Here is a 25,971-nt window from a genome sequence, read left to right on the forward strand (position 1 = left end):
AATTCTAAACCCACTGGAACCTTCTAAAAATGCTGCATCATGGCATGGAAAAGTACTACAGAGGCCCCTGCCGGCAACTGCCCACAGAAAGGACTGACCTTTTGGGGCACAGCTTGCGTGAAATTCTGTGATTTTGTTGGTCATGTCATGGTGTAAGGATGCACTCATGGGACTGTAGCCATTGTCTTCTGGTCAAACACCCTAAGACATACGACATTCGGCTAAGAAACGCACAAAGGACCAAGTTCTGTACTTAGATCTCAGGGCTGAAGAAGTTTCCACAATCCTTTCGCAGAGAAAAGGGTTTCTATCCCTATTGCTCTCTTATTCTCTCATCTGGCATTCTACCAGAACTGTCTCTGCTCAAGGCACCACTTTTTTTCTTTCAGTGAACAAGTAAGACTCACACAATCTTACATTTCACAGTCTTAAAGAAAGATAAACTGTCTGCCAGATTTTTTTTTTTCAGGCTGGAATACTTTTTTTACTTGTTATAACAATGTACTGAAGTCGAGGAAATTTAATATAATTCACTTTCCAGAGTCAAAAAGGTTCTTCTGAAACATTCACTCTGTCAAGCAAGTCTATCCTCAACACACACCCTAATATTTGCTATCTAATCTCTAACAATCAATCACACAGGAGGAGGAATATTTTGTAATTGGAAAAATCATAAGATCTACAAAAGGTTAAGATTTTATTTTTAGGTAACACTAAAATACTTTTATACCTAGCTAATCAGAAAATGTGCTGAAAGAAACATTCTGGCACTGTCCCGAGACGCTCTTTAAAATAAAATGTGGCTACTTTTCCATTCCAGGCTGTATGTGGATTAAAAACAGAACTAATCACCCAAAAATGTCTGCTTTCAATCTCCCCTTACCGGAGTTTCTGAATCGAGCACTGGAGCGTGGCTGCAGCCTGCACTGGAGGGTGCTACTAGGAGGCAGTGACTGGGGCCGTCCTCTTTACTAACTCAAATTCTGCAATCGGGAGATGCAAGGCGACCCACGGAGCTGGCCCAGAAGACTCAGCAGAACCAATTATGCTATCTCTGCATTTCTGTGCATCATTAACTGTAACCATTATTCTTAATTTTCCTTGCCTCCTGAAGTAGACTCTGAATGGGCTACCAAAGCCATGCTAGGTCATGTGCACGGAAGATAAGCAGCATGGAACCTGGCACAAACCCTGCTGCTTTCTTCTTCTTTCATCTCTCTTCCCCCCCGCCCAGAACTGCTGTCTGCCACCTGTGTAGACAGAGTGGATCTGAACCAATGGAAATGCCTCAAGAAACGAACATCCCCTCCGGCTCTTAGATGCATCTAATTTTGCAGTTTGCTCTATGAGAGAATTATATTGCTTTTATCCTGAGTCCACCGGCAGCCTTTAAGAGATTTAAAACTGAGATCCCATTTGCTGCCACTACAGGAAGTAGGAAGAGGCTGCTCATTTTCAGAAGAACTGATACAGCTTTATGTTCTTTGAAAAAAATAAGGTGCTAATATTCAAGGTTACTAGGAAGAAAATGATGTTTTCCCACTTATTCTGCTATCATTTCTGTTGTCCAATTTTACAACTGTCTGCTGGTTCCCTTCTTATTGTTTGGAAAAGCAATACACTGTATTAGTAAAAAGCAGCGGTTTTTTTGAAGCAGCAGACTGGGATCTGAACACTGGCCTTGCCACTTACTGTGTGACCTCTGTCAAGCCATTTAACCTCTAGGAGGCACGGCCTCATTTCTAGGACAGGGGCAACAGTCCCAACCCAGAGACTTCTTAGGAAAACAGGGCTTAGCAGTGAACACCTCGGGTACTGTTTACTGAGTTCTCTGCCTTCCTCCCTGGAGTCTGCCTCTCACTGTGTTCTAACAGAGTCAGCTGTCCCAGAGGCAGACCAAGCCCAAGCTGGGCCACGTGGAGCTTTTCTGTGATTTCTCATAAAGAACTGGGAAACAAAATTCATCTCTCTCTGGTGGTGGCAGCCCTACGATGTGAAATTCGGTTAGAGAGCAGCTGGTGTCCAGGTAGAGACGATGAAGCTGACACCTGGAAAGAGACCCAGACAGAAAGGTCCAGAGCTGTATTCCAGTGCTGCCTCCGTGGTTTGAGAAGCCCGGCAGAGACACTGATGTTTCACGCACTTACTGACTGTTCAAAACAAGACACAACAAGAGGCTTCCAAATAATCCCCCTTTTGCCTAAGCCAGTTTGAAGTGGATTTTGTCTTCCGCAGCCGAGAGAATCCTGATGGAGGACGGCAGCTCATAAAGATGGCTCACTAAATAGTAATTATTATTTCCAGACCTCCCAGATGGAGTGTGACACTTCAGATGAGACTGTCCCTCTGAGAACCAAAGGTTGTCGACCCATATTTTAGAGCTTTGCAAGTTGGCTGGTTACGTTCGACACCTGCAAGCACACACGGAAGAGTGGCTCATGGATAGGGGCGTGGTCTCTTCGAACCATGTTGCAAATGAGCCACTCTCCAGGGAAAAAAATAAGTTTCAATCTTTTATTTTTTCTTTCTTTCTTTTTTGGCCGCACCACACTGCTTGCGCAGGATCTTAGTTCCCCAACCAAGGACGGAACCCGCGCCCTCGGCAGTGAGAGCGCGGAGTCCTAATCACTGGACGGCCAGGAAATTCCCAAAAGTTCCCATCCTTTGTTCACCCGTCAATAAAAAGTGAGTGCTTACGATATGCACTAAGCTAGATACTGAGAAAAAAAGATCGCTAGATGCGGACATGTCTTTAAACAGCTTGTCAGGGATACAAAAGAAACAGAAATAACTGGAAAATGAGAACAACAGGAAGAGGTACGAACGCCAGAATCATCTGGAAAGCAAGGGACTCTGCACAAACACTGCTGAGGGCGACCACATCTGATAAGCCCTAAACAAAGGGCCCTGTGACATCCACTAAAGGCAGACACCTAGGGGTAAGTAGCCTCTATTTATGGAATGTCCCTTCTTTTGACACTGCTGGCCAGCCTGGCACCACTGAGAGCTGTTGCTATGGAAACGAAGCATCCCCAGCTGGAACAGAGGTGCAGTAAGAAGTCTCAGCAATAAAAACAATGCAGCCCATTCCCCGCGAGGGTGCCAACCAGGAGCAGAGGCTCCAGGAATCTCGCCACCATGGATGGCTGCATGTGTACAGCATCGCGCTTCTCTGTGTCCTTGAACACACCAGGTACTTTCCAGGTCCGGCAGCCCCAGTAAAATGCCAAGACAGGCCCCCATCAGAGGCAAAGCATTGGTGCTAACGTTAATTCCTCCACCGCCTGTTCAGAAACCTTGAGTATAAAGGGGCTTTATTTAAAACATAGGTTTCTTTCCAAGTTTGTGAACCAAAAGAATGCAAAGGGCAAAAGGAGTAATTTTCACCTTATTTGTTAAAATGCTCTGTTCCACTTAGGTTACTTTAATTTATGATTTCTGCAAACCACATCCACTGAAAATGTGAACCAAAGAGTTCATTTTTATCGTTTTTAGGAAACAAGCCAGGAGTTAAAATCGTAAGACAGGGCTGGGACACAAATTCGGCAGTGGCCAAACAAGACTAAACATTTACATTTTCAAGTTCTGCTTATATCTGTTATCGCCTGTAACTTAAAATCTGTTCATCCTGAAATAGTGGGGAGTGGGGAGTGCCCTCGTCACAGCCTCCTCTGATGAAATGTAACCCCTGAGGAGAGTGCATTTAAAGCAACAACTCCAAATGGAGTTGGAGAAGCAAATGTCCAAGTAAGAGTCTCAGTTGCTTTTGCTGAATAAAAGGTACAGACATTCAATTCTTTAGCAAATGGGGCCCATTTAAAGGAATCTGCCAGAGTCTAACAAAGAACTACTTCCTGCAAATAGCTAGGGCTTCCCAGCTGCCACGTTAAATTCGAATCCCTGCTGTAGTCACTCAGTAATTCTCATCTGTATTATGGGTCTTCATTCAGGGCTTCATTTGGGGTTGACTTCTGGGTGTACCTTCAGCTAATTTGGATTTCAATTTATTTATTTTTAAAAATTTCTCATTTATTTATTTGGTAGCACCAGGTCTTAGTTGCAGCAAGCAGGCTCCTTAGTTGTGGCATGTGAACTCTTAGTTGCAGCATGCATGTGGGACCTAGTTCCTTGACCAGGGATCGAACCCGGACCCCCTGCATTGCGAGCACAGAGTCTTATCCACTGCGCCACCAGGGAAGTCCCTTCAACTGATTTTTAGAGATACCTTCTGTATCAAAGCCCTTTAGGCTACGGCCTGCCTTGGGGTTTCTGGATGACTTCATCTTCCTGTTTCACTTCCCTTCAGGATTGGGTCCCATGCGTTCAGGACCACAGGTGTGCGGTGAATGCTCAGTTCTCTCCTTCCCTCCTGGAGCTCCTCTCTTGGTCCACTTTCTTCATGCTGAGAGGGGCCCAGCTGGTTAATGAGGCCATAGTCACCATCACTGTTTGGATTCCCTTGTGAACCAGTTAACTTTTTAGGTTCTGCAGTGGGAAAAAAGTGGCTTCCAAACCTGCTTTTAAAGTTTGCCACTGTTTAAAAAGAAAATTTGGTACACACAGGTATGGCCAGGTCAGAAAATCTGGACCTGTGATTAGCTAACCCAGTATGACTTGGGGCAAGTCACAGAACTTAGGTGAGCCTGTTCCTGCATCTGTAAAATGGGGAGAATAACATCTATGTGGCCTAATTCACATCTTTGTGAAGATGAAGTAAAGTAATCCATGCAACAACGTTTTGCAGAATGTAAGATAAACATGTTTATTTGTTTTTTTGTTTTGTTTTGTTTTGTTTGGAGGGGGCGGGTTTTGGCTGAGCTACAGGGCTGACAAGTGTACAGGGACTTGACCACAAGATGCTAATCCAGAAACCCCAATCTCCAAATACCAGAATCTCCAAGTATTCGATGGGAAAAAAAGTATAGCACTTGGCCTAGCATAAATGATATTCTCATATGAATAACAGTTGGCTCTCTGTCCCTACTATTCTCATGTGACTGAGAACTAGAAAAGTTCAGAAGTATGACAAGAAGACTAAGGGTGAGTAAGTAGCTCGGAGATGGGGTAGAGACCCCTCAATTCACCTCTTCTGTTTTATAAAAGATGGTATTTGGACCATCAGATTTACCTGTCAGTAAGTGTATCTGTAGAAGAAACGTCCCCCTTTTGGTTGAGGGCTGTTATGAGAGTGGCACTAATGTAGTTTGCCCAACATGCAAATTTCAGGTGTCACATACAATGCCTAGAGATGAACACAGCATCTGCTCAGAGGGTCCACAATATAACATGGAAACAAAAATCTGAAATCCTGGCATGTGATCCAGTGCTATATGAATGACCATAAATGTCTTGTATATTTTAGAGCTTTGATTTAGACAACCATAGAACACCAAACTAAGACAGACTAAAAAGGCATTATCTCTGGTTTTGCAAAACTAATCTCCTTCCAGAGGAGACCTCAGAGTCCAAATTAGAGCAAAGGAAATTTTATAGCTATGTTACAGAGTCCTGAAATTAGGGATTTATGAATGGAAATGTTGACAGAACCACCACGGAACCGAATTCATGCTGCTCTAAATTCTGTATTTCCATGGATGAAAGAGGGGAGAGGAAAAAGGAGGTCAAGTTCTTACATGAAGTAACAAGAGTTTCAAATTCCTGTCCATTGTTCAAACACACCTGGATGACTTCCCCTGTCAAGGATCTAAAACCCAGAAAGCTTTGCCCTGTCAGCAGTAATACTGCAATTTTTCTAATGGGCAAATTCAAACTAAGGATGGAATTTTCCTTCTATCACTAACAACTAGCAGTCAAAAGCAAGAGTAACCTGGGTAATAGCCAGAGCAGCTACAATCGTGATGAATGGCGTTTTCCTCTTTAGATGGACAGACTCTCGTTTAAACTTGTGACTGCCCTGAACACGGAAACAAGCAGATGGCAAAAGTTATGCTTGACCTTCTCTCTTGGCTCCTGAAGAATGCCAATTTACACGGAGATGGCTCGGAAGAATAATAAACTTCAGTGTTCCTTCTTGGCAATACTATTTTCCTAAAACCATTTTCAATAACCATGTAGCACACAAGTGGGACTTGATGTGTTTCTAAGGTCAGGAAGAAAACAGTCCAACTACTGGACATGCTAACTAAAAGAAATCATCACGGTAGTTTTCTTTTCTGGAGAGGGCGGCAGCATTATTAGGTACTGAACACAAAAACTTAAGCCTATAACTAATCTGAAACACATCATATGTATGCATTAAATGAAGACAAAACAGGAACACATTCTTGTCTAGAGGAAAAATATATTAAAATTCAGAACAATATGGAAAAAAATGTTCCCAGAGATTAAATATTGAAATGATTAAAAATTACCATATGATCCAGCCATCCCACACCTAGGTTTATACTAAAAGGAACTGAAAGCAGGGACTCAGGTATTTGTATGTGTGTTCATTACAGCTTTGTTCACGCCCAAGAACATATGAATGGATAAACAAAACGTGGTATATACAAGGGTGAGTCAAAAATTATCTGCACTCTGGCTGTAGAATTTACTTTAATTAGCTTTTAGAAAAGACAAATACATCATTTTTTGACACAATCTCCTTGCTTTTCAATATGCTTTGTCCATCTGTCAACAAGCTTTCATATTCCCGCATTAAAAAATGTCTTGGGCTGAGCTGCAAGCCACGAATGCACCACTGTCTTCGATTCTTCATCAGAAGTGAATCTTCATCCTCGTAGGGCTGCTTTCAGGGGACCAAACAGGTGAAAGTCTGATGAAACAAGACTAGGACTATAGGGAGGATGCTTTAACACCTCAAAACGAAGTAATCCATGACAGACGTAGGTTTCGAAAAGTCTGCGCGAGATGGGTACCAAAACAACTCATGGAAGAGCATGAACAGAAGCGTGTGGGTATCTGCAAACAAAATTTGGACCGATCCTCTAAGGAAGGTGAAAGTTTCTGAAAGAGAATCATCACTGGAAACGAGGCATGGATTCATCACTACGAGCCTAAGAGTAAATGGCAGAGTGTGGAATGGAAACATCCTCAATCGCCAACCAATATAAAGTTCAAAAGTCAACCATCAGGGCTTCCTAGGTGGCGCAGTGGTTAAGAATCCGCCTGCCAATGCAGGGGACACGGGTTCGAGCCCTGCTCCAGGAAGATCCCACATGCCGTGGAGCAACTAAGCCCGTGCGCCACAACTACTGAGCCCACGTGCTGCAACTACTGAAGCCCATGCGCCTAGAGCCCGTGCTCTGCAACAAGAGAAGCCATGGCAATGAGGAACCCACGCACCACAATGAAGAGTAGCCCCCACTCACCGCAACCAAAGAAAGCCTGCGCACAGCAGAAAAAGACCCAACACAGCCAATTAAATAATTAAAAAAAAAAAAGTCAACCATCAGCTGGAAAATTGATGCTTACAGTTTTCTGGGATTCTCAAGGGCCGCTATTGGAACACTGTCAGGAAAAAGCTTCAACAATCAATGATGCGTGTTACAGTGAGATGCTTATTGAAGAGCTGAAGCCTAAACTCTGGATTAAACGCAGAGGACTGCTATCCAACAGCACTGTGATCTTGCATGACAATGCACATCTGTATACTTCTGCCCACACTGTTGACACTCTGCAAAAACTTTGTTTTGAGGTGTTAAAACATCCTCCCTATAGTTTTGATCTTGTTCCATCGGACTTTCGCCTGTTTGGTTCCCTGAAAGCAGCCCTATGAGGACAAAGAGTCACTTCTGATGAAGAAATGAAGACAGTAGTGCATTCATGGCTTGCAGCTCAGCCTAAAACATTTTTTAATGCAGGAATACAAACGCTTGTTGACAGATGGACAAAGCATATTGAAAAGCAAGGAGATTGTGTCGAAAAATGATGTATCTGTCTTTTCTAAAAGCTAATTAAAGTAAATTCTACAGCCAGAGTGCAGATAAGTTTTTACTCACCCACATACATGCAGTGGAATATTACTCAGCTTTGAAAAAGGAACAAAGTTTTTTAACAGGAATGAAAATCCCACACAAACATACCAGAGTTCAACAATACATCAAAAGGACGATACACTATGACCCAGCAAGTATTTAAGGGGGGTTAAATATTAAAAACAAAACAAAACTAAGCAAATCATCAAATGGAAAAAAAATATGCTCTTATCAGAGGAAGATGGAAAGACATATGATAAAATTCACATCTCTTTTCTGGCAAACGGGATTAATGAACCAAGATCATGAGGGTAAGTCCTTAATAGAGAATTTGGAAATGAGAGAACATCATACTTGGTGTCAGCTCTAGAAGAGAAGGGTCTTTGCTCTGTTTACTCCATTATCCCCAGTACCTAGAACGGAGCCCAGCATGGAAAAAGCACTGACTTTCTGTAGGAGCAAATGAACAAATACACTAACTAGAGTTGCTGTCACTAAAATCAAGAACTGGGACTTCCCTGTGGTCCAGTAAGTAAGACTCTGCACTCCCTTTGCAGGGGGCCCGGGTTTGATCCCTGGTCAGGGAAGATCCCATATGCATGCCGCAACTAAGAGTTCACATGCTGCAACTAAGAGTCCAAATGCTGCAACTAAGAGTCTGCATGCCACAACAAAGACCCTGTATGCTGCAACTAAGACCCAGTGCAGCCTAAATAATAAATAATAAATGAATATATACTTTTAAAAAAGAACAAACTGCCTGCCATTCCTACTTTTCAAACACTGAAATATTATTCAGAAAGAGCATTTCTAAAAATTTTTATCCCAGGATCCCTTTATACTCTTGGAAATTACTGAGGGCCCCAAAGAGATTTTGTTTATGTGGGTTATAGCTATGGATACATACCATATTGGAAACTAAAACTGAGAAGTTTAAAAAATATTTATCTATTAATCCATTTAAAAATAACAATAATAAATCCATTACATGTTAACATAAATAACATGTTTTTATGAAAAATAACTATATTTCCCACAAATTTCAAGAGAGCAGCACTGTTTCTGTGCCTTTGCAAATACCTTTGGGGTCTGCTTTAACAGATGCCAGCTGCACTCTCATATACCCTTCTGTATTGAATCTGTTGTGATATGTTGTTTTAATCGAAAAATATGATGAAAATCTGGCTTCACACAGATTTGTAGTTAGAAAAGAAAGAAATATTTTAACATCCTTTTTACGTACTTGATAATAATCCTTTTTGAAACTACATCAAAACTTGAAAAGTGGTAGATTCTTTTTTTTTATTTTTTTAATTGAAGTATCATTGATTTACAATATCATATTATTTTCAGGTGTATAACAGTGATTCGAAAATTTTATAGATTATATTCCACTAAAAGTTATTATGAAATATTGGCTATATTCCCTGTGCTGTACGCTATATCTCTGCAGCTTATTTGTTTTACACACAATAGTTTGTACCTCTTAATTCCTTACCCCTATTTTGCCCCTTCCCCTTCTCTCTCCCCACTGGTAACTAGTATATCTGAGTCTGTTTCTGCTTTGTTATACTTATTCATTTATTTTTTAGATTCCACATATAAGTGGTAACACACAATGAAATAAGTCAGAGAAATACTAAGTATAATATCTTCCATGTTGTTGCAAGTGGCAAATTTTCATTCTTTTTCAGGGCTGAGTAGTATTCTATTGTGTATATGTGTGTGTGTGCACATATATATATATACACATATGTATATATCTGACATCTTCTTTATCCATGCATCTGTTGATGGATACCTTAGGTTGTTTCCATATCTTGGCTATTGTAAATAATGCTGCTATGAACACTGGGGGCGCGTGTATCTTTCCAATTAGTGTTTTCGTTTTCTTTGGATATACTCAGGAGTGTAATTGCTGGATCATATGGTAGTTCTACTTAAAGGTTTTTTGAAGAAAAGTGGTAGATTCTTTTTTTTTTTTTTTAATATTTATTTATTTGGCTGCGCCAGCTCTTAGTTGCGGCATGTGGGATTTTGTTGTAGCACGCGGGATCTTTTAGTTGTGGCATGTATGTGGGATCTAGTTCCCTGACCAGGGATCGAACCTGGGCCTCCTACATTGGGAACATGGAGTCTTAACCTCTGGACCACCAGAGAAGTCCAAAAAGTGGTAGATTCTTAAAGATTGCTTTCAGTGTGGAATCTGAAATATTATTACTGAACTTCTGACACTATGCTATACTGAAATTCATTGGTCGGGGCTTCCCTGCTGGCTCAGTGCTTAAGAATCCGCCTGCCAATGCAGAGGACACAGTTTCCAGCCCTGGTTCAGGAAGATCCCACATGCCGCAACTAAGCCCCTGTGCCACAACTAGTAAGCCCACACACCGCAACTACTGAAGCCCGCGTGCCTAGAGCCCGTGCTCTGCCACAAGAGAAGTCACCGCAAAAGCTTGCACACTGAATTAAAGAGTAGCTGCCGCTCTCCGCAACTACAGAAAACCCATGCGCAGCAATGAAGACCCAATGCAGCCAATAAAAACAAAAAATAAAAATAAAAATAAATTATTGGTCGGTTGTGCTTTTGCCCAGGATGCAGAAAGCTGGAGTGTTGCTTTTACATTGACAATGAGAAAAAAATAAACAAACAGCAAAATCACAACTTTTTCAGAGAGCTGAAGGCAACCAAGTCTCCAGAAATCCAAAAAGAGATGGGGACACCCAAGAACCATCTCATATGTGGCAGAGCCTAAGAAGACGCAGATGCTATCCCAGCAGACAGGAAGGAATCAACTACTGTTTTTAACAAATTGCTAAGGGCCAAGTATGGTGCTAGTGCAACGGTGTGGAACCTCTGGGAACTGCACCTTAGGCAGTTTGCACCCCTCTCAGGCTCACTCCCAAGACCTGTAGCAGGTACTCATGAGAAAACCTGCAGGCAGAGGGGGAGACCAGAAGGAGCCTCTCTTTGGGCACAGATGTGGAAGAGGGGATTAACGAGCACTGTAGGAAAGGCCAGAAGCCCTGATAACCTTCACTCTTGCCCAAACCCACCTGCCAAAAGCCTCAGTCCTCTAATACACACACACACACACACACACACACACAAAACTGAGTCATCTTGCTGTATACCAGAAACTGACAAAACATTGTAAATAAACTATACAACTTCAATTAAAAAAAAAAGCTTTAATCCACTGAGGGGCCGCCCTGGCAAATGTCCAAGGTAGGCCTTAAGGACAGAACAAGAGAACAGAGCCTTTCACCACCCCTGATGCAACAATTCTGGGCCTCGGGTAAGTTGTGCTGCAATTTGCACTCACAAAGAACAGCACACTGGGGGATAGTAAGGAGGCTCCCAGAGCAAGGGACCCTACAGGCGCTTTAAAGCAGGGCGGTAGGGATGGAAAGGAGTGGAGCTGCCAGAAAAGCCACAGGAACTTGAGAAATGCCTGGGTGCACAGATTAGGAACGTGGATATTCCAATGGTTACCTCATAACCAGCAGCAGCAGTATTACTGCCGTTTACTAAAGACGACTGAGCCTGATGTTATGCTCGGTGTTTTTAAATAGTTAACTTGAATCTCCACTGCCCTGAAGTAGGTATTATCATCTCCATGTCCCAGATGAAGAAACTGAGGCTTGGAGAAGTTAAGTAATTTGTCCAAGGTCACAGAGAGAGAGAATGACAGGAGCCGAGCTTTAAATCCAAGGCTCAGGTTCTTCTATTTGACCAGGCTGCCATCTAATGTCACATTAGGGACAGTGCCCGATCCTTAGAGAATTCAAAGACAACGCTCAATCCTGTCCACAGAGGGGAAAGAAGATAGCTGTTTGGATTCCTTACAGATTGTCTAAAAATGAGAGACCTTAGAGGACAAATGGCAGAAGGTTCTAATATGCAGCAGACATATCCTTCTGCCCAAAAGCACTAAAAAGGCTCATGTGCAATAAAAAAGATGAATCGTGGTGCTAAGACTGCACCCAGTCCCTGCCGTGCTCGATACTGGACGTTCTACGAGTCCTTGCCTCAACTACAGCCTACAGTGCGCTAGAAGCAGGTGAAACTGAACCCATTCACTTGGATGCAACTTGTCAAATAATGGCAAGCCAACCCTGACCTCTGCACCAGATGGAAGAAATCCCGGTTGGGGAATGGTGCAGAGCCACAGTCAAAACCAGGGACACCGGTCCCTGCAAAAGACTCAACTACACCCCGGCTCTAGCACTGCCCCACTGCATCACGGGGCGTGCTGCACTCCCAGGCCATTCTCACACCTTAGCAGCTGCTGAAGTTCAGTGTTGTCTGCAGAAAGTATCAGAAATATAATTTTAAAAAAATTTAAAAGAAACCAAAAAAATGCCTAACCATCCTCAGTCACAAATGCAAAAAAAATAATTTTTTTTTTTTAATCTTTGTTTGGCCGTGCCACACATGTGGGATGCGGGATCTTAGTTCCCCGACCAGGAATCGAACCCGCACGCCCTGCAGTAGAAGTGCGGAGTCTTAATCACTGGACCACCAGGGAAGTCCCAAAATGGAAAAACTTGAGCCTATACTTTAAAAAGCTCACTTGCTTTAGATTTAGTATGTTTCAGTAGGAGGAAGCAAAGGATGGTTGTCTTTTTTTTTTTTTCCTCCCCAAACTATTTATGGTCCCTTTACTACTAAGTGCCATTTATTTTCTTCTATCGATGGGCTTCATTTTCCTCCCAAAGAGAAGATGAGAGAAAGGATATATTTGAAATGATGGAGGGGAAGATTCAAGCCCATCTAGCAAGAGAGCTGACAATTATGAAGTGATAATCCCACGTGAGGAAGATCAGTGCTGTCCTGTGAAGTCCCACCACCGACCTAGTTCAGGGTCTTGGAGAGCATACTTTGCTCTAAGGCCTGAATCAGATGATATGCTAATTTTATGGCTGAAAAGCAAAGAATACTTTCTCCTTGGAAGGCAACATGCTTTGCTGATTTAGTTAACAAATTTTTACGGTATCTCTACGTAAAGAGAAGAAGGCAAGTATGATTAGCCTCCTTTTCTGAGGAAAATGAAGAACATGGAAAAACTAAGAAACACGGCCCTGGACAGATACCGAAGACAGGAAAAAAAATCCTTTGTCTCCTGGGCTGGGCACTTTGTACAAAAATGAGGATAAGAAGAGAAAAATGAGAAGTCTCTAATAGCATGCCACATGGCTCTGAACCCATCCTGGTCAACCTTTTCATCTGTAACTTGAATGAAGACATAGAAGTCCCATCTGGCAAATCCACTCATGATAAATGGGAAGGTCATCAAGATTCCAAAAGGTCTCAACAGGCTGGAACAATCAGGCAGAACTGAAAAGATGAAACCAAGGCTGAGACACATGAAGACAAGCGCTTAATTTCAAAGGATCCCTTAAACAAACAGAAGAGGGGAGAGTTTAAAAGCAGCTCGTATGATAAAAAATATTGCAGATATTGCAAACCGTTGGCCCACAGATGTGTTTTGTTTGGCCTTTGCAGTATTTGTGAAAAACACCAAGCCAACGTTTAAAAGTCAGGGAGAGTCACGTAAAAATCCGAAATGCCGGCTTCTCTTGAAAAACTGATAGATCTGGCAACTCCACGTCTGTGTTCAGACATGACAACGGTGGGTGAGGAATGAGCTGTGGCTGTCCCCTTCAGACAGGGCATCCACTCTCCCAGTGGATGCACCCGGATGAGTACTGGCCTGCCAAAGTCATTTGGGTGACTTTCTTAGTTCTATGGGCATGTGTTCGCAACTCTTGATCTGGGAGTTTCAGATAACTGACGGCTCAGGAGAGGCCCGCGGTATGATACAGCTGCCAAAAATTTCACCCAATCCATGGTAACAGAAGAACCATGTTGAGATCAGTGGCCCTTAACTTTTGAAAAGTCACAGACTCCTTAGAGAATCTACAGAAATTAATGAGTCTTCTATCCAGACATATGTCTATCCATATAAAAATTTACAATTGATTTCTGGGAGTTGAAAGCCCCCCCCCAACACCCCCGCAGAACTCCCAGTTCCCCAGTTAACAAGCCCAGTCTAGAACAAGGAGGTAAAGTGTCCCACTGTGGGTTCACACAGTATGTCTACCCATGGCCAGGAGGGATGCTGACAGACTGCAAGGCAACCAGGATGATAAAGGATCTGGAAATCATATCGTAAAGCTGAAGAAACTAAGAGCGGTCAGCCTAGGAAAAGGAACGCTCGGGAAGGAACATAATATTCATTTTTAATTTCGGAAGCTATGATAAGGGAAAGGGATTAGGTCTACACCTGTCCGGCTGGCAGAACTAAGATCAGTGAAGAAGTTAACAGTGAGGTCTATTTTACCATTTCAATTCAGTGTAAGAAAGAGAAGTTTCTTACAAGTAAAGCTGTACAAAACTGGAACAGACAGTCCTGTGGAACAAAAGAGAAGTGAGTTCCCCATCGTTGCAAGAATTCAAGCAGAAACAGGCTAATGAAATGTCAGAGACATGATAGAAAGGATTCTTGAACTGGGTGGGAGATGGTTCTACAATTACCTAACGCTTCTTCCGAATCGAAGTTTTAGTGAGCAGAGTTGAAGATGACGAGAACAATTTTCTTCCTCTCCCAAACCTTAGTCTTGCTCTGATGCAACAGTTACATTACAGCCAAGCTCCACACAAGACAGAAAGGCAGCCCAGGAAGGAAGCCCCGGGACTGATGCTCTCTTGGCGATTCTCAGTGAGCTGACTGGGGAATTGATCAAGGTCTGGCCACTCTTGAAATTTCACGTGCCAACTTTTTCTTCTTCTCACTCCTCTGTTTGCCTCTCTTTCTACCTCCGTTCAAGCTGTCCATTTTAATTCTTGGGAAGCTGCGTAAGTTGCAAGGCATATCAGCTCGTGTACTTACTGAACTGACTCATCTCATCCACAAAGTTTCAAACATGTGGGCATTTAATTAAAGCTTTTGCCTGATGATTTCAACAGACAGAAATGGGGAGAATTCTGTGCTGCATTAACTTTGTGTGAGCACCACATTCTGGTTAGTAAAGGTCACGGACTAGACCACTTCAAGTCCGCCCACGTAGGAGGTGGCAGACGTCGAAGGCTCTCCAAAATGTGGGGCAGAGGGCTAACCAGACGGCCGGTGTTTCAGAAATTTCGGGAAACTAAAGAAACTGCCTCACGGTGTCTTCAATTTCTAAATCACTCCCTCTCCACGAGTAATTTTTGAGTCAGAAACACTGCTTTCCAAAAAGAACTTTTCTGCTAAAGGTGTCTCTTAAGACACTACGAATGTGAAGTCAACACCTTCCCCTTATTTACACAGATTACAAAGCGTATCTGTTCTGGGTGCACACAATCAAGATGAAATGTATAAAAGGAAAACTTCCTTTTGTCCATATTACTGCTCTCCCCTTCTGAGTTGTTCCCCAGAAGATTCGGAAACAAGTTCTGAAAGCAAACTTTTCCTCTGTTCCAGGGAAGAGGGGAACCTGGGGCCTCTTGACCTATAAAACTCAGTATTTTGGAATATCCATAATTCTCCCGAGTCCGTGCCAGTCAAGTGGAGTCTCTCTTCAGCAAACCACCGGCCAGCGGGGCTGGATAGCAAGGCTCTCACCCCTAGGAGTTGACAAGGATAGGACTCAAAAGCTCCCTGGAAAAAAAAAAAAAGTCTCCCCTTCAGCTTGCATTACAAACTGTTGGAAAACACAGATGGAGGAGATGACAGGAAAAGCAATTACTTCTTCTGGGCTTCCTTTCTGTCTGGATTCTAAGGAGACGAATACAAAATTCCATCACAGATCGAAATGCTATCTAAACATTCTTGAAAATGTGGTCTTGCTCTCTGAAATATGACCTGCCTTGCTGCAGCAACCTGTAACCTATTAATATGTGAAGGTGGAGAGGGCTGACGTTCCTCCAGGCTGTCTAATTCTGGGCCTGCCTCTCCAATACCGCTCGTTTGTGACCACAGGTTAAAACATAAATAACTAAAAGATATATATATCTACACAGCGTGACCCAACAAAAAGTCCTGATGAATCACTCACTTTATTTCCACACTCTTGGAATTGTAAATACCTGAGACTCCCTGAAGTATTTCAAGGTTTCTAGCGAGCCTTTCTAAATTTAGGCGGAAAAACACTGAACAGCAGTGTTACTATTTCAAATGGTAGTAAGCTGGGACTAGTCACACACAAATCGAGCTTGAAGCATCTTTAAAGGGACACACACACTGACCAAAACGATGTTTTATGGGAGAGGGCTTTTGTTTATTTACAAATAATAAATACTCTCCCACAGACCTAACACTCAACACAGTAGAATAAAATGTTATTGCAGGTGGACTGTGTGTTCTGAGGAATGCCAAGATGAGGAAGATACAGCTTTTGCCTCAAGGAACTGATACACGAGTCAGAGGAACAAGAGGTGTTCACTGGTAAGTCAAAGCATATCATGAAAGCCAAATGAAAAGCTCAGGTGCAGGGCTGTGGGAGTTTGTGGGCAGAAAGACTGTACATCTAACTGATGGATGCTGGGATGGATTTTCTCATCTGTGAAGCGAAAGGAGTGGACCAGATGAGTTCCAAGTCCCTTCAGTTTCTAAAATTCTGATTTATTTGGTATATCCCATTGAGTCGAACAGAAAATTTCATAAAAGAAGTGGTATTTGAGCTGGGGAAAATTTTGAAATGAAGCTATTGGGAAAAAAAAAAAAGAGGAGAGAGAGAATTTAAGGCAAAAAGAAGAACGTAAGCATAGGTCCAGAAAGCACAGGGCATGCTTGGGAGAACACTAGGCATTCAGTGTGGATGGATCACAGCAGGAGACAAAATTGGAAAGGTAGATTGAGGCCTTGAATGCCATGGAAAGGAACTTGGATTTAAGTTGGTAGAAAGGCAACTGGGGTTTCTGAAGAGGTGGATGACATGACCAGACGTATATCAAACAGCGAAAAGAGCAGAATGAGGCTGGAGTGTTGGCCGGCTACCCTGTTACTTTTTGTTACGTCTAAGGGCCCCATTTACACGGGCTTCACCTGCCAGAGAGGTGACGCTTCAAGGGAGAAACCTAAACAGACAAAAAGCAAAGCAATAAGGACTGAGAACGGAGCAAGACCAGGAAGTAGGATCAGTTTCAGGAAACCAAGATGTCTACACACAAATACTGATGATGAGAACAAGGAGGACTCACAAACAGGCCAACGGAAGGTGATGAGTAAAAGGAAAAGAGAGTCCTAAAATGAAGGAAAAATCGAGAAGCAGATAAAACGAAAAATGTGAGAGAAAAAGAGAGAGATTTATAACACCTGCGAGCCACTAGAGGAAACAGGAATGTGAGAGACCATAGGATTACACGCCACACCCCCAAAAATCTGGGCAGCATAATGAACATTTAAAAACACTCGGATGTATACTAAACAATGTCAAAAAAGGACAAATAACAGGATTGAGAGACGCACACAGCCAACCTAATTGAATTAGTGTTGAAGAGGGCGGGCCGGACACTGTAAGAGAAGACTAGACGGGGCATGATCAGCACTTCTGTTATGACAGCAATTCTGAAATAGGATGTCTAAGCAGAAGACGAGAATCCAAACGAAAAGGAAAATGATTAACAGATAACGTCTGGCCCCTCAATCACTGAAGAACACCTCCTCCCCATACACTGCTTCTCCCCTTCATCCCCTTCCAACAGCCCTCCTTAGCTAAATCCAAAAAGAACTATAAAACTTTGAAATGAATCGACAGTTACTTGCTTGGCAACAAAGCTAGGTACGAGGAATTACAGCTGTGTCAGGTTACTACTTTTTTTTTTTTTTTGCAATATATCAACTTTACTTCCATTTTGATTTCAAAAAACTTTTTATTGAGGTAAAATACATATAACATAAAATTTACCATCTTAACCATTTTTTATTGTACAGTTTCACTGACACTGTTGTGCAACCATCACCACCATCTATTCTCATAATTCATCTTGTAAAACTGAAACTCTAGGCCTATTAAATACTAACTCCCCGTTCTCCCCCAGCCCCTGGCAGCCACCATTATACCATCTGTCTTTATGATTTTCACTGCTCTAAGTACCTCACGTAAGTGGAATTATCCAATATTTGTCTCTTTGTGACTGGCTTATTTCATTTAGCATAATGTCCTCAAGGTTCATCTGTGCTGGAGCAGATGTCAGAATTTCTTTCCTTTTTAAGGCTGAATAATATTCTATTTATGTAGAGGCCATATTTTGCTTATCCATACATCTGTCAATGGACACCTGGTCACTTCCAAGTTTTAGCTATTGTGAATAACGTTGCTATGAGCATGGGTGTACCAGATATGTCTCCAAGACCCTGCCTGCAATTCTCTTGGTTATACACCCAGAAGCAGAATTGCTGGATCATATGATAATTCTATTTTTAATTTTTTGAGGAACCACTGTATTGTTTTGCACAGCACCTATGCCATTTTATATTCCCACCAGCAGTGCACAAGCATTTCAATTTCTTCACATCTTTGCCAAGACTTGTTGTTTTCTGATAGTAGCCATCCTAATGGGTGTGAGGTGGTATCTCACTGTACTTTCAATCTGCATTTTCCTAATGATTAGTAATACTGAGCATCTTTTCATGTGCTCAGTGGTCATTCATATATCGTCTTTGGAGAAATGACCATTCAAGTCCTTTGCCCATTTTTTAATCAGGTTGTTTGCTTTTTTGTTGTTGAATTTTAGGAGTTCTCTATACATTCTGGATATTAAATCCCTTATCAGATATATCACTGGCAAATATTTTTTCCCATTCTGTAGGTTGCCTTTACCTGTTGATAGTGTCTTTTAACACAAAGGTTACTGCTATCTTTTGCAGCAACAAAAGTAATATCAAAATCCCAACACCTTAGCTGATGGATAAAAGCAGCAACCTTGTTGGGCTACAGCATACAAAACAAAGGAGGGCTCAGAGATGTCTGACACTAAGGGGAAAGACAAGGAAAATTCGGTTTTCTCATTTTGGCGTGCATTTCACCCTGGCTCTGGGTGAGCTGTGCTACATACAATATATGCCTCTGGTCCAAGGGATGCTGAGTGACAGCTCATGGCTGGTCTGGGCAGCCTACCCCTGCTACTACTGGGACAAGTCATGCAAGTTTCCTGATGCGAACGGGACAGATCAGTTAAGGGAGTACTCTGTAAGCAGGCAGATCAATATCTTGGTCACTTGGTTGTGGGGTCTTGAAGAAATCAACGGATATAGTTGATATAGAGGAATAAGTTACTTACTTGCCGGCCGTCCTGCCCCACATTTGTTTGACCTCTTACGACAGTTCGAATGTTGTCATCCAGTCTCCTAGCAAAAAAAAAGTTAAAGGATACAAATCAGTAAAATACTCTCAATGCCAGGTTGACCAAAAGAAAAAAAGTTAGTAACATCCATCAATGCCTGCAGATTGCAGCTACTTATTCAGAAAAAAAACAAAAAAAACACAAAGAAGTCTGGATGATATAAGGAAGACCAAGGCCTTGGACCCCAGTGAGGGGGCAGCACCAGTTGTGTAGGAGTCCGGATCGCAGGAGGCAGATCTGTGGTCCCCACATCCTCCTTCTCCTGCAGCTTAACAGCAGCCGTTGAATGGCACCTCAGCCAGAGAAAGTCATACCAATTTCATTTTTCATTTGAAGAATCCATTAAAGGTATGGTGGGAAACAGCTGAAAATAACTGGCTCACAAGTCATTTTTGGATCATCAGGGAATTTTCCTTTTCTGTGCAAACCCTGGACAACTTTGCAGTCTCTACTAGAATTGTTACAGCTAAAGACCACTGAAACAATCAACAGGCTTCTTTGCACTTTTTCTTTTTAATAAATTTATTTCATTATTTATTTTTGGCTGTGATGGGTCTTTGTTGCTGCAAGGGCTTTCTCTAGTTGTGGCGAGCAGGGGCTACTCTTCGTTGTGGTGCGCGGGCTTCTCATTGTGGTGGCTTCTCTTGTTGCGGAGCACGGGCTCTAGGCGGGCGGGCTTCAGTAGTAGTGGCACGTGGGCTCAGTAGTTGTGCCTCGTGGGCTCTAGAGCGCAGGCTCAGTAGTTGTGGCACACGGGCTTAGTTGCTCCGCGGTATGTGGGATCTTCCTGGACCAGGGATTGAACCCATGTTCCCTGCATTGGCAGGCAGATTCTTAACCACTGCGTGCCACCAGGAAAGTCCCTTCTTTGCAATTCTTAAGGCACCCAACTGAACAAAACATTAAAGGCAGAGGTCGTCACCTAAAAACCCAGAGGTTATCAGGGAAAAAAATCATCTCCTGGATTCAAAATGAAGGCTTTCTCCTCATCGAAAGTTAAAAAAAGCAAAAACAACAACAAAAAGCTATATTTCAAGTAATAACATCAACCATTACAATAATACTTTCAACAAACTAACTCTGACTGAGTATCTACCATGTGCCAAAACTGGAAATTCAGACATGGATAAGCCAGAATAAGGCTATTTGGCAGAAAGGACATCTGACGACGGCCCTAGACATCCTAGATTAATCACAATGTTTAGTCCTGGGCCACGACCCATGCCAACCAGCAGATATGACCACATTGTTAGCTGATACATGGCCAAGGGATACATATATAAGCCCATCTTCATATCTAAGCCTTGGAAATACAAAAGAAAAGAAAAGGAGGGGGGTAATTCTGCTAGAGAAATAAAGCAACTAAAAATATAGCAGAAATGCTTTTGCCTCCTTTTATTATCAACTGTTTTGAATAGCCTGTTACAGATTGCTTCCTTTTTTTTTTTTTAAGTTTTGTCAGAACTCTTTATTATTATTATTAGTTTGCTTCCTTTTTTTAATATAAATAATTGAAGACTGATCAAAGAATCAAGTTCTTTGCCACAAGGCTCAAATGGAAACCCAGAAAAAAGAACTTTTTTTTTTTTTAAATTGCCATTTACAGCAAACTTGAGATTTCAGTGTCCTCACAGAGAAGTGTGATCCAGAATGTGATTAACTATGTGAACAGCATAATTTCATTAATTATTAATAATCACACGCTGTGACTTACCTTATTTTCAGTCTAATTTTGTTCACAACGTCATCGATGTTCGCCAGAGACTACAATAAAGAAGGAAAAGTGCCTCCTATTATTTCACGTCCTGGAATTCCTCTTTCACAAAGAAATGAACTGTAACGGCTATTTATGGCATCTCAGAGAAACTAATCATACAGTATGATACAATTTTTACTTAAAAAAAAAAAAACAAACTATAGGGAATTCCCTGGTTGTCCAGTGCTTAGGACTCTGTGCTTCCACTGCAGGGGGCATGGGTTCAATCCCTAGTTGGGGAACTAAGATCCCGCAAGCCACGCAGTGTGGCTGGTGGGGGTTAAAAAAAAAAAAGAAAAGCATAGTGGCAGTTGGCAACAACTGCAAAATCCAGCCTGGAATCTATTTTTTGTAAATAAAGTTTACTGGAAAACAGTCATGCCCATTTGTTTACATATTATCGACAGCTGCCTTTGAGCTACAGAGTTGAGTAGCTGCAACAGAGACTGAATAACCCACAAAGCCTAAAGTTACTGCGTAGCTCTTCAAATTCATACAGCAAAATCCTCAGGGCCACAAAAATGAATGATTCCAATGGACAACAACATGAATGAATCTAACATAACGTTGCACACACACACACACACACACACACACACACACTAGAGACAAGAGCATGTACTGTATGATTCCATTCATATAGTTCAAAAGTGAGCAAAACTATTGTCCTGCGTTAGAAGCCAGGATAGTGGTTACCTTTGGGGGAGGTAGTGGCTGGGAGGGGCAAGAAGGGGCTATGAGAATAGGTTTTATTAAGGTTTTATTCCTTGGTCTGGGTCGTGGTTACATGGCTTTAATCATTTGGTGAAAATTCATCAAATTGTATATTTAGGATCTGTGTACTCCTCCACATTATGTTATATGTCAATAAATACATAACTGTATTTTTTCCTAAGCATCTAGGTGCATTAGAAAAAAGTCTGGAAGGATAAACACTAGTAGTTAGAGTCTATATTAGTAGCTGTAACCTCTGAAATCGGTAGTGGTAGTTGTAATTTATGAAAAAGAGGGATTTTAAGGTTTTTGTCCTTTATACCTATAAGTATTTCCTAACTGTTCCATATTGACAATGCAATGCAGTTGCAATTATAATAAAGTTATTTCCATTTCTAAGACAATGACAGCAAAAACAAATGGACTAGTACCAATTGAGTTGAAAACATGAGGAAAGGGTGCCCCCTAATGGAATAGACATAGTATAATTTTATAGCACCATTTTCACTGAAGTTTTCAAAATATAATTTTATAAGTCTTCTTTCCCTCTCCCCCGATTGATATTTCACCTCTGAAGGAATTGGGGGTGATGCAGGAATTGTGCTTACAAATTGCTACCGGCAACCTGTGCTGGCAGGAAGAGGTAGGAGCCTCCCAGGTGCAGGTCTGATAAGAGAACCAGGTCACATAAAACAAGATGAAATCTTATCATTTATGACAAGATGGATGGATCTTGAGGATATTATGTTAAGGAAAATAAGTCAGACAGAAAAACACAATTACCGTATGATTTCACTCATATGTGAAATATAAAAAGCAAACAAACAAACAAACAGAAAATGAACAAGCCAAATGAAAATGAACAGGTAGATACAGAGAACAGCGTAGTGGTTACCAGAGGGGAAAGAGCTGGGGTGGGGGGAGCAAAATGGGTAAAGGGGATCAACTATATGGTGACAGAAACCAAATTTGTGGGAAGCACACAGAAGTAGAAATTCAACATTGCACACGTGAAACTTACATGATGTTATAAACCAATGTTACCACAATGAAAGAAATAAATTTAAATAGACTGGCCAGTCTGGCAACTATTGATACAAATTTAAAAAGAAAGAAAGGAAGGAAGGAAAAGAAAGAAAGGGAGAAAAGTTTAAAAAAATAATACAACAAAACAAATATATTAATATATGTTTTGTTTTGTTTTTGGCACACGGGCTTATTTGCTCCGCGGCATGTGGGATCTTTCTGGAGCTGCGATCGAACCCGTGACCTCTGCATTGGCAGGCGGATTCTTAACCACTGTGCCACCTAGGAAGCCCTAATATATGTATTAAAACATTTCTTTGGGGGGAAAAAAAAAAAGAGCAAGAGAGAACCAGGTCACAGGTGTTTGAGATGCCAGATGGGGCCGTTCACATCTGTTCTGACCAAGTCAAAGGTTACTTAGAAACTTCAGAAATCCAAGAAGAGACTGAGGTAAAGATGAATCTCAGAAAAGAGAAGGTATTTTAATCCAGGAATCCTCTGCCAAGTCTGTTATTTCAAAAGCAGACTGGGGATCAATCACCACCGTGGTAAGAGGAGCTGAGCTGCTGCAGGGCCAAGCACAGCTCTGCCCCTGCCGGCCTGCGGAAAGGCTACGGGGCAAGCTATTTAACCTGAGTTTCTATTGCCTCAGATGCAAAATGGGCCTCACAGTTCCTGCCTCGCCTATCTCTGCTGGGACCCATTCCTTTCAGAATCATTTTTTGGGGTATTAAAAAAAAAAAAAAAAATTTTTAAAATATTAACATTTGGGGAATCTGGAAGAAGGGGAGCCATGAATTCTTTGTACTACTCTTGCATCTTTTCTAAAAATGGGAAATTACATCAAAAATTTAAAATCATAATCTATTATAAATCGGTAAAACATGTACATGACCAAAAATTCAAACAGTAAAAGGTAAAGAGTGAAAAGTAAGGCTTCCTCTCCCTCTGTCCTCCCCCCCCAACCCACCACCAAGTTGTCCCCCCCAGAGGCAATGGCTCTGAGTCAGTTTTTGTTGCACCTTCTCAGAGATGGTCTAGGTGTTAAAAGCACATCCGTAACCTACATGCCCTTCTGTATCTAAGGCGCCATGCTTTTTTCACTTAACAATTTAACTTGGAGGTCATTCCACATCAGTAAATATTGATTTTTGGTGGTACAGCAACCACTCCTTAAATCCTAGACTTGAAGGTCTTGCTTAAGCCACAACAATTTTTCCAAGAAGTATTCAAAATATTGATGCCTTCAGATGTCCAACTGCATTTAATTTAAAAGAGCAAAAACCTCAGAACAACCTAAATGGCCATCGATAGGAAAGGTAAATAAATCAGGCTACATTTATTCAACGAACTTTTATGCCACCACTAAAGATGCCGAGCAGGGAGGCTTTGAAACAACAAAGATCACTTCCTATGCTAAGAAGGGGAAAACATTTTAAAATATCAAGCACCCCATGAATACAGCTAGTGAAAGTCCAGAAAGGAATCCCATAAAATTATAATGTGTGCTTGCATGTTAGGTGGACCTGTGGAAGATGATCACTTTCCCTTTATCCTCCAGATTTTCTACTGGGGAAGCGAAAGGGAAAGGATGCTAACAGTTAATGTGGATCTAATTAGGCAATGCTCTGCTAGACGTTTTACAGAAGTTATTTCCATTAATCCTCTCAACCATATTAGGCATGCTAGTTTCCTTTTTAGTGTAAAGAATGGGCTCTGAAAGGGTAGATGCTTTGTCCAAGGTCAGGGATAGAACATTCAGATCTGGTTGGGGTCTGTCTGCCTCCTAGGTCTTTGCTCTTTCTTACTCTACCACACTGCCTCTACTACAATGGTTCTTGACCTACTTTTTCTGCACCCCAACACACCTGAAGGATATGTCACAATTCCTACTCTCGGTTCTGGGCCTCGTTATGGCAGTAGTTCTCACTGGGGTTGAAGGCCTCTCCTGGAGCTGGGAAAACACCACACAGGAATCCAGATTGGCAACCCGGGGTGGAGGTGATAACATCTCCTCTTTGAGAATCACTCATCTAGGTCAGTTGTAATGTGGCTATACGGTTTTAATGGTATCATTTAAAAATGTTTTAATTATTGAAAAGTATTTCCTGATTCTAATGGCAATTCTTGCTAATTACAGAAAATATATAAAATCGCCTGTACCTGCAGCTGAGAATAATCACCATTAGCATTTTGGTATACTGCCTTCGACTGTTCCTTCTGGGCAAACATAGGGCTTAAAAAAAATTAAACTGGCATGATAAGCAATTCGGCATCTTATTTTTTTTTCACTTGACGACACAGATTCAGAGCATTTTGGAAGCCATTAGAAATTCTTTATAAACAGCTCCCTCTGACTTTTTTCAAGGTTCCTAATTATATTAGTTTTATATTAGTCTTTAATAACCATCATCCAGATTCCCCTAATCAGACCTCTAATGAACACATGACAAATGATTATCTTCAGTTTTCTACTAGGAGGCTAGAAAGGTTTTCTAGATCATTACCAAAACTAGCTCCTCTTCAGAACCTCCCAGGGAGCCCTGTTAAATACAGAAACCTGAGCTCTTCGCACCTGGACCTGGTGAGTCAGAAACATCTGGGATTTGTTCCAGTCCACACTCCTGCCTCTCCGTAACCTCAGACCCAGGAGCAGTTGCCATTCAATAGAAACATATACACACCCTCCTCCTTAGAGTGACACTACATTTACTCTTGATATACTGACATCTACTTTAAATATCCTAAACTCATAATTCACAAGTATTTACCACATGTCCGTGAGGTATACAGATGATTTTGACCAAGATCTAGCAATAGTTGAAAGAAATTATAAATCACGCCACTACTTTCTATTACCTTTTAATTAAGGTCCATGAGAATCTAGGTTGGAAAATGGTGTAAATCTGGGGCTGGGGAAATAAAGCTACCTCTGTGTCTAAATTTTCTGAATTACCTAAGAAACTTCACTCTACATTACCATGGATGTGGGGACATAATTAGACAAGACATATAACTGAATCTGTGGAACAACAAATGTCTTAGGCTACCTTCAGCAGTTTAAAAACAAAAACCCACAAAAACTTATCAGGAAGAAGGGAGAACCTGGTGGTTCCCTATATACGTAATTTTCAAATCTAACAATTTGTTGCGGTAAGTCAGCTGTCTTGATACCTTGGGGTAAATGAAATCTTATTGTGGCTAAA

At 41.6% G+C, this 25,971-nt stretch overlaps 1 protein-coding gene across 3 annotated transcripts in view; it reads right to left on the reverse strand.

Annotated features, from left to right (window-relative positions):
* VPS53 (VPS53 subunit of GARP complex) overlaps nt 1-25,971 on the reverse strand; it is a 131,745-nt gene that overhangs the window by 102,314 nt on the left and 3,460 nt on the right. For all 3 annotated transcript variants that reach the window (XM_057715915.1, XM_057715914.1, XM_057715916.1), the window contains 2 exons: nt 20,984-21,033; nt 19,207-19,273 (listed from right to left, as the gene is read on the reverse strand). In XM_057715915.1, the coding sequence (XP_057571898.1) occupies nt 19,207-19,273; nt 20,984-21,033 (117 nt within the window). The remainder of the gene's footprint in view (nt 1-19,206; nt 19,274-20,983; nt 21,034-25,971) is intronic.

Source organism: Hippopotamus amphibius, chromosome 17 (genome assembly GCF_030028045.1).
Source record: "Hippopotamus amphibius kiboko isolate mHipAmp2 chromosome 17, mHipAmp2.hap2, whole genome shotgun sequence".
Classification (NCBI taxonomy): Eukaryota; Metazoa; Chordata; class Mammalia; order Artiodactyla; family Hippopotamidae; genus Hippopotamus; species Hippopotamus amphibius.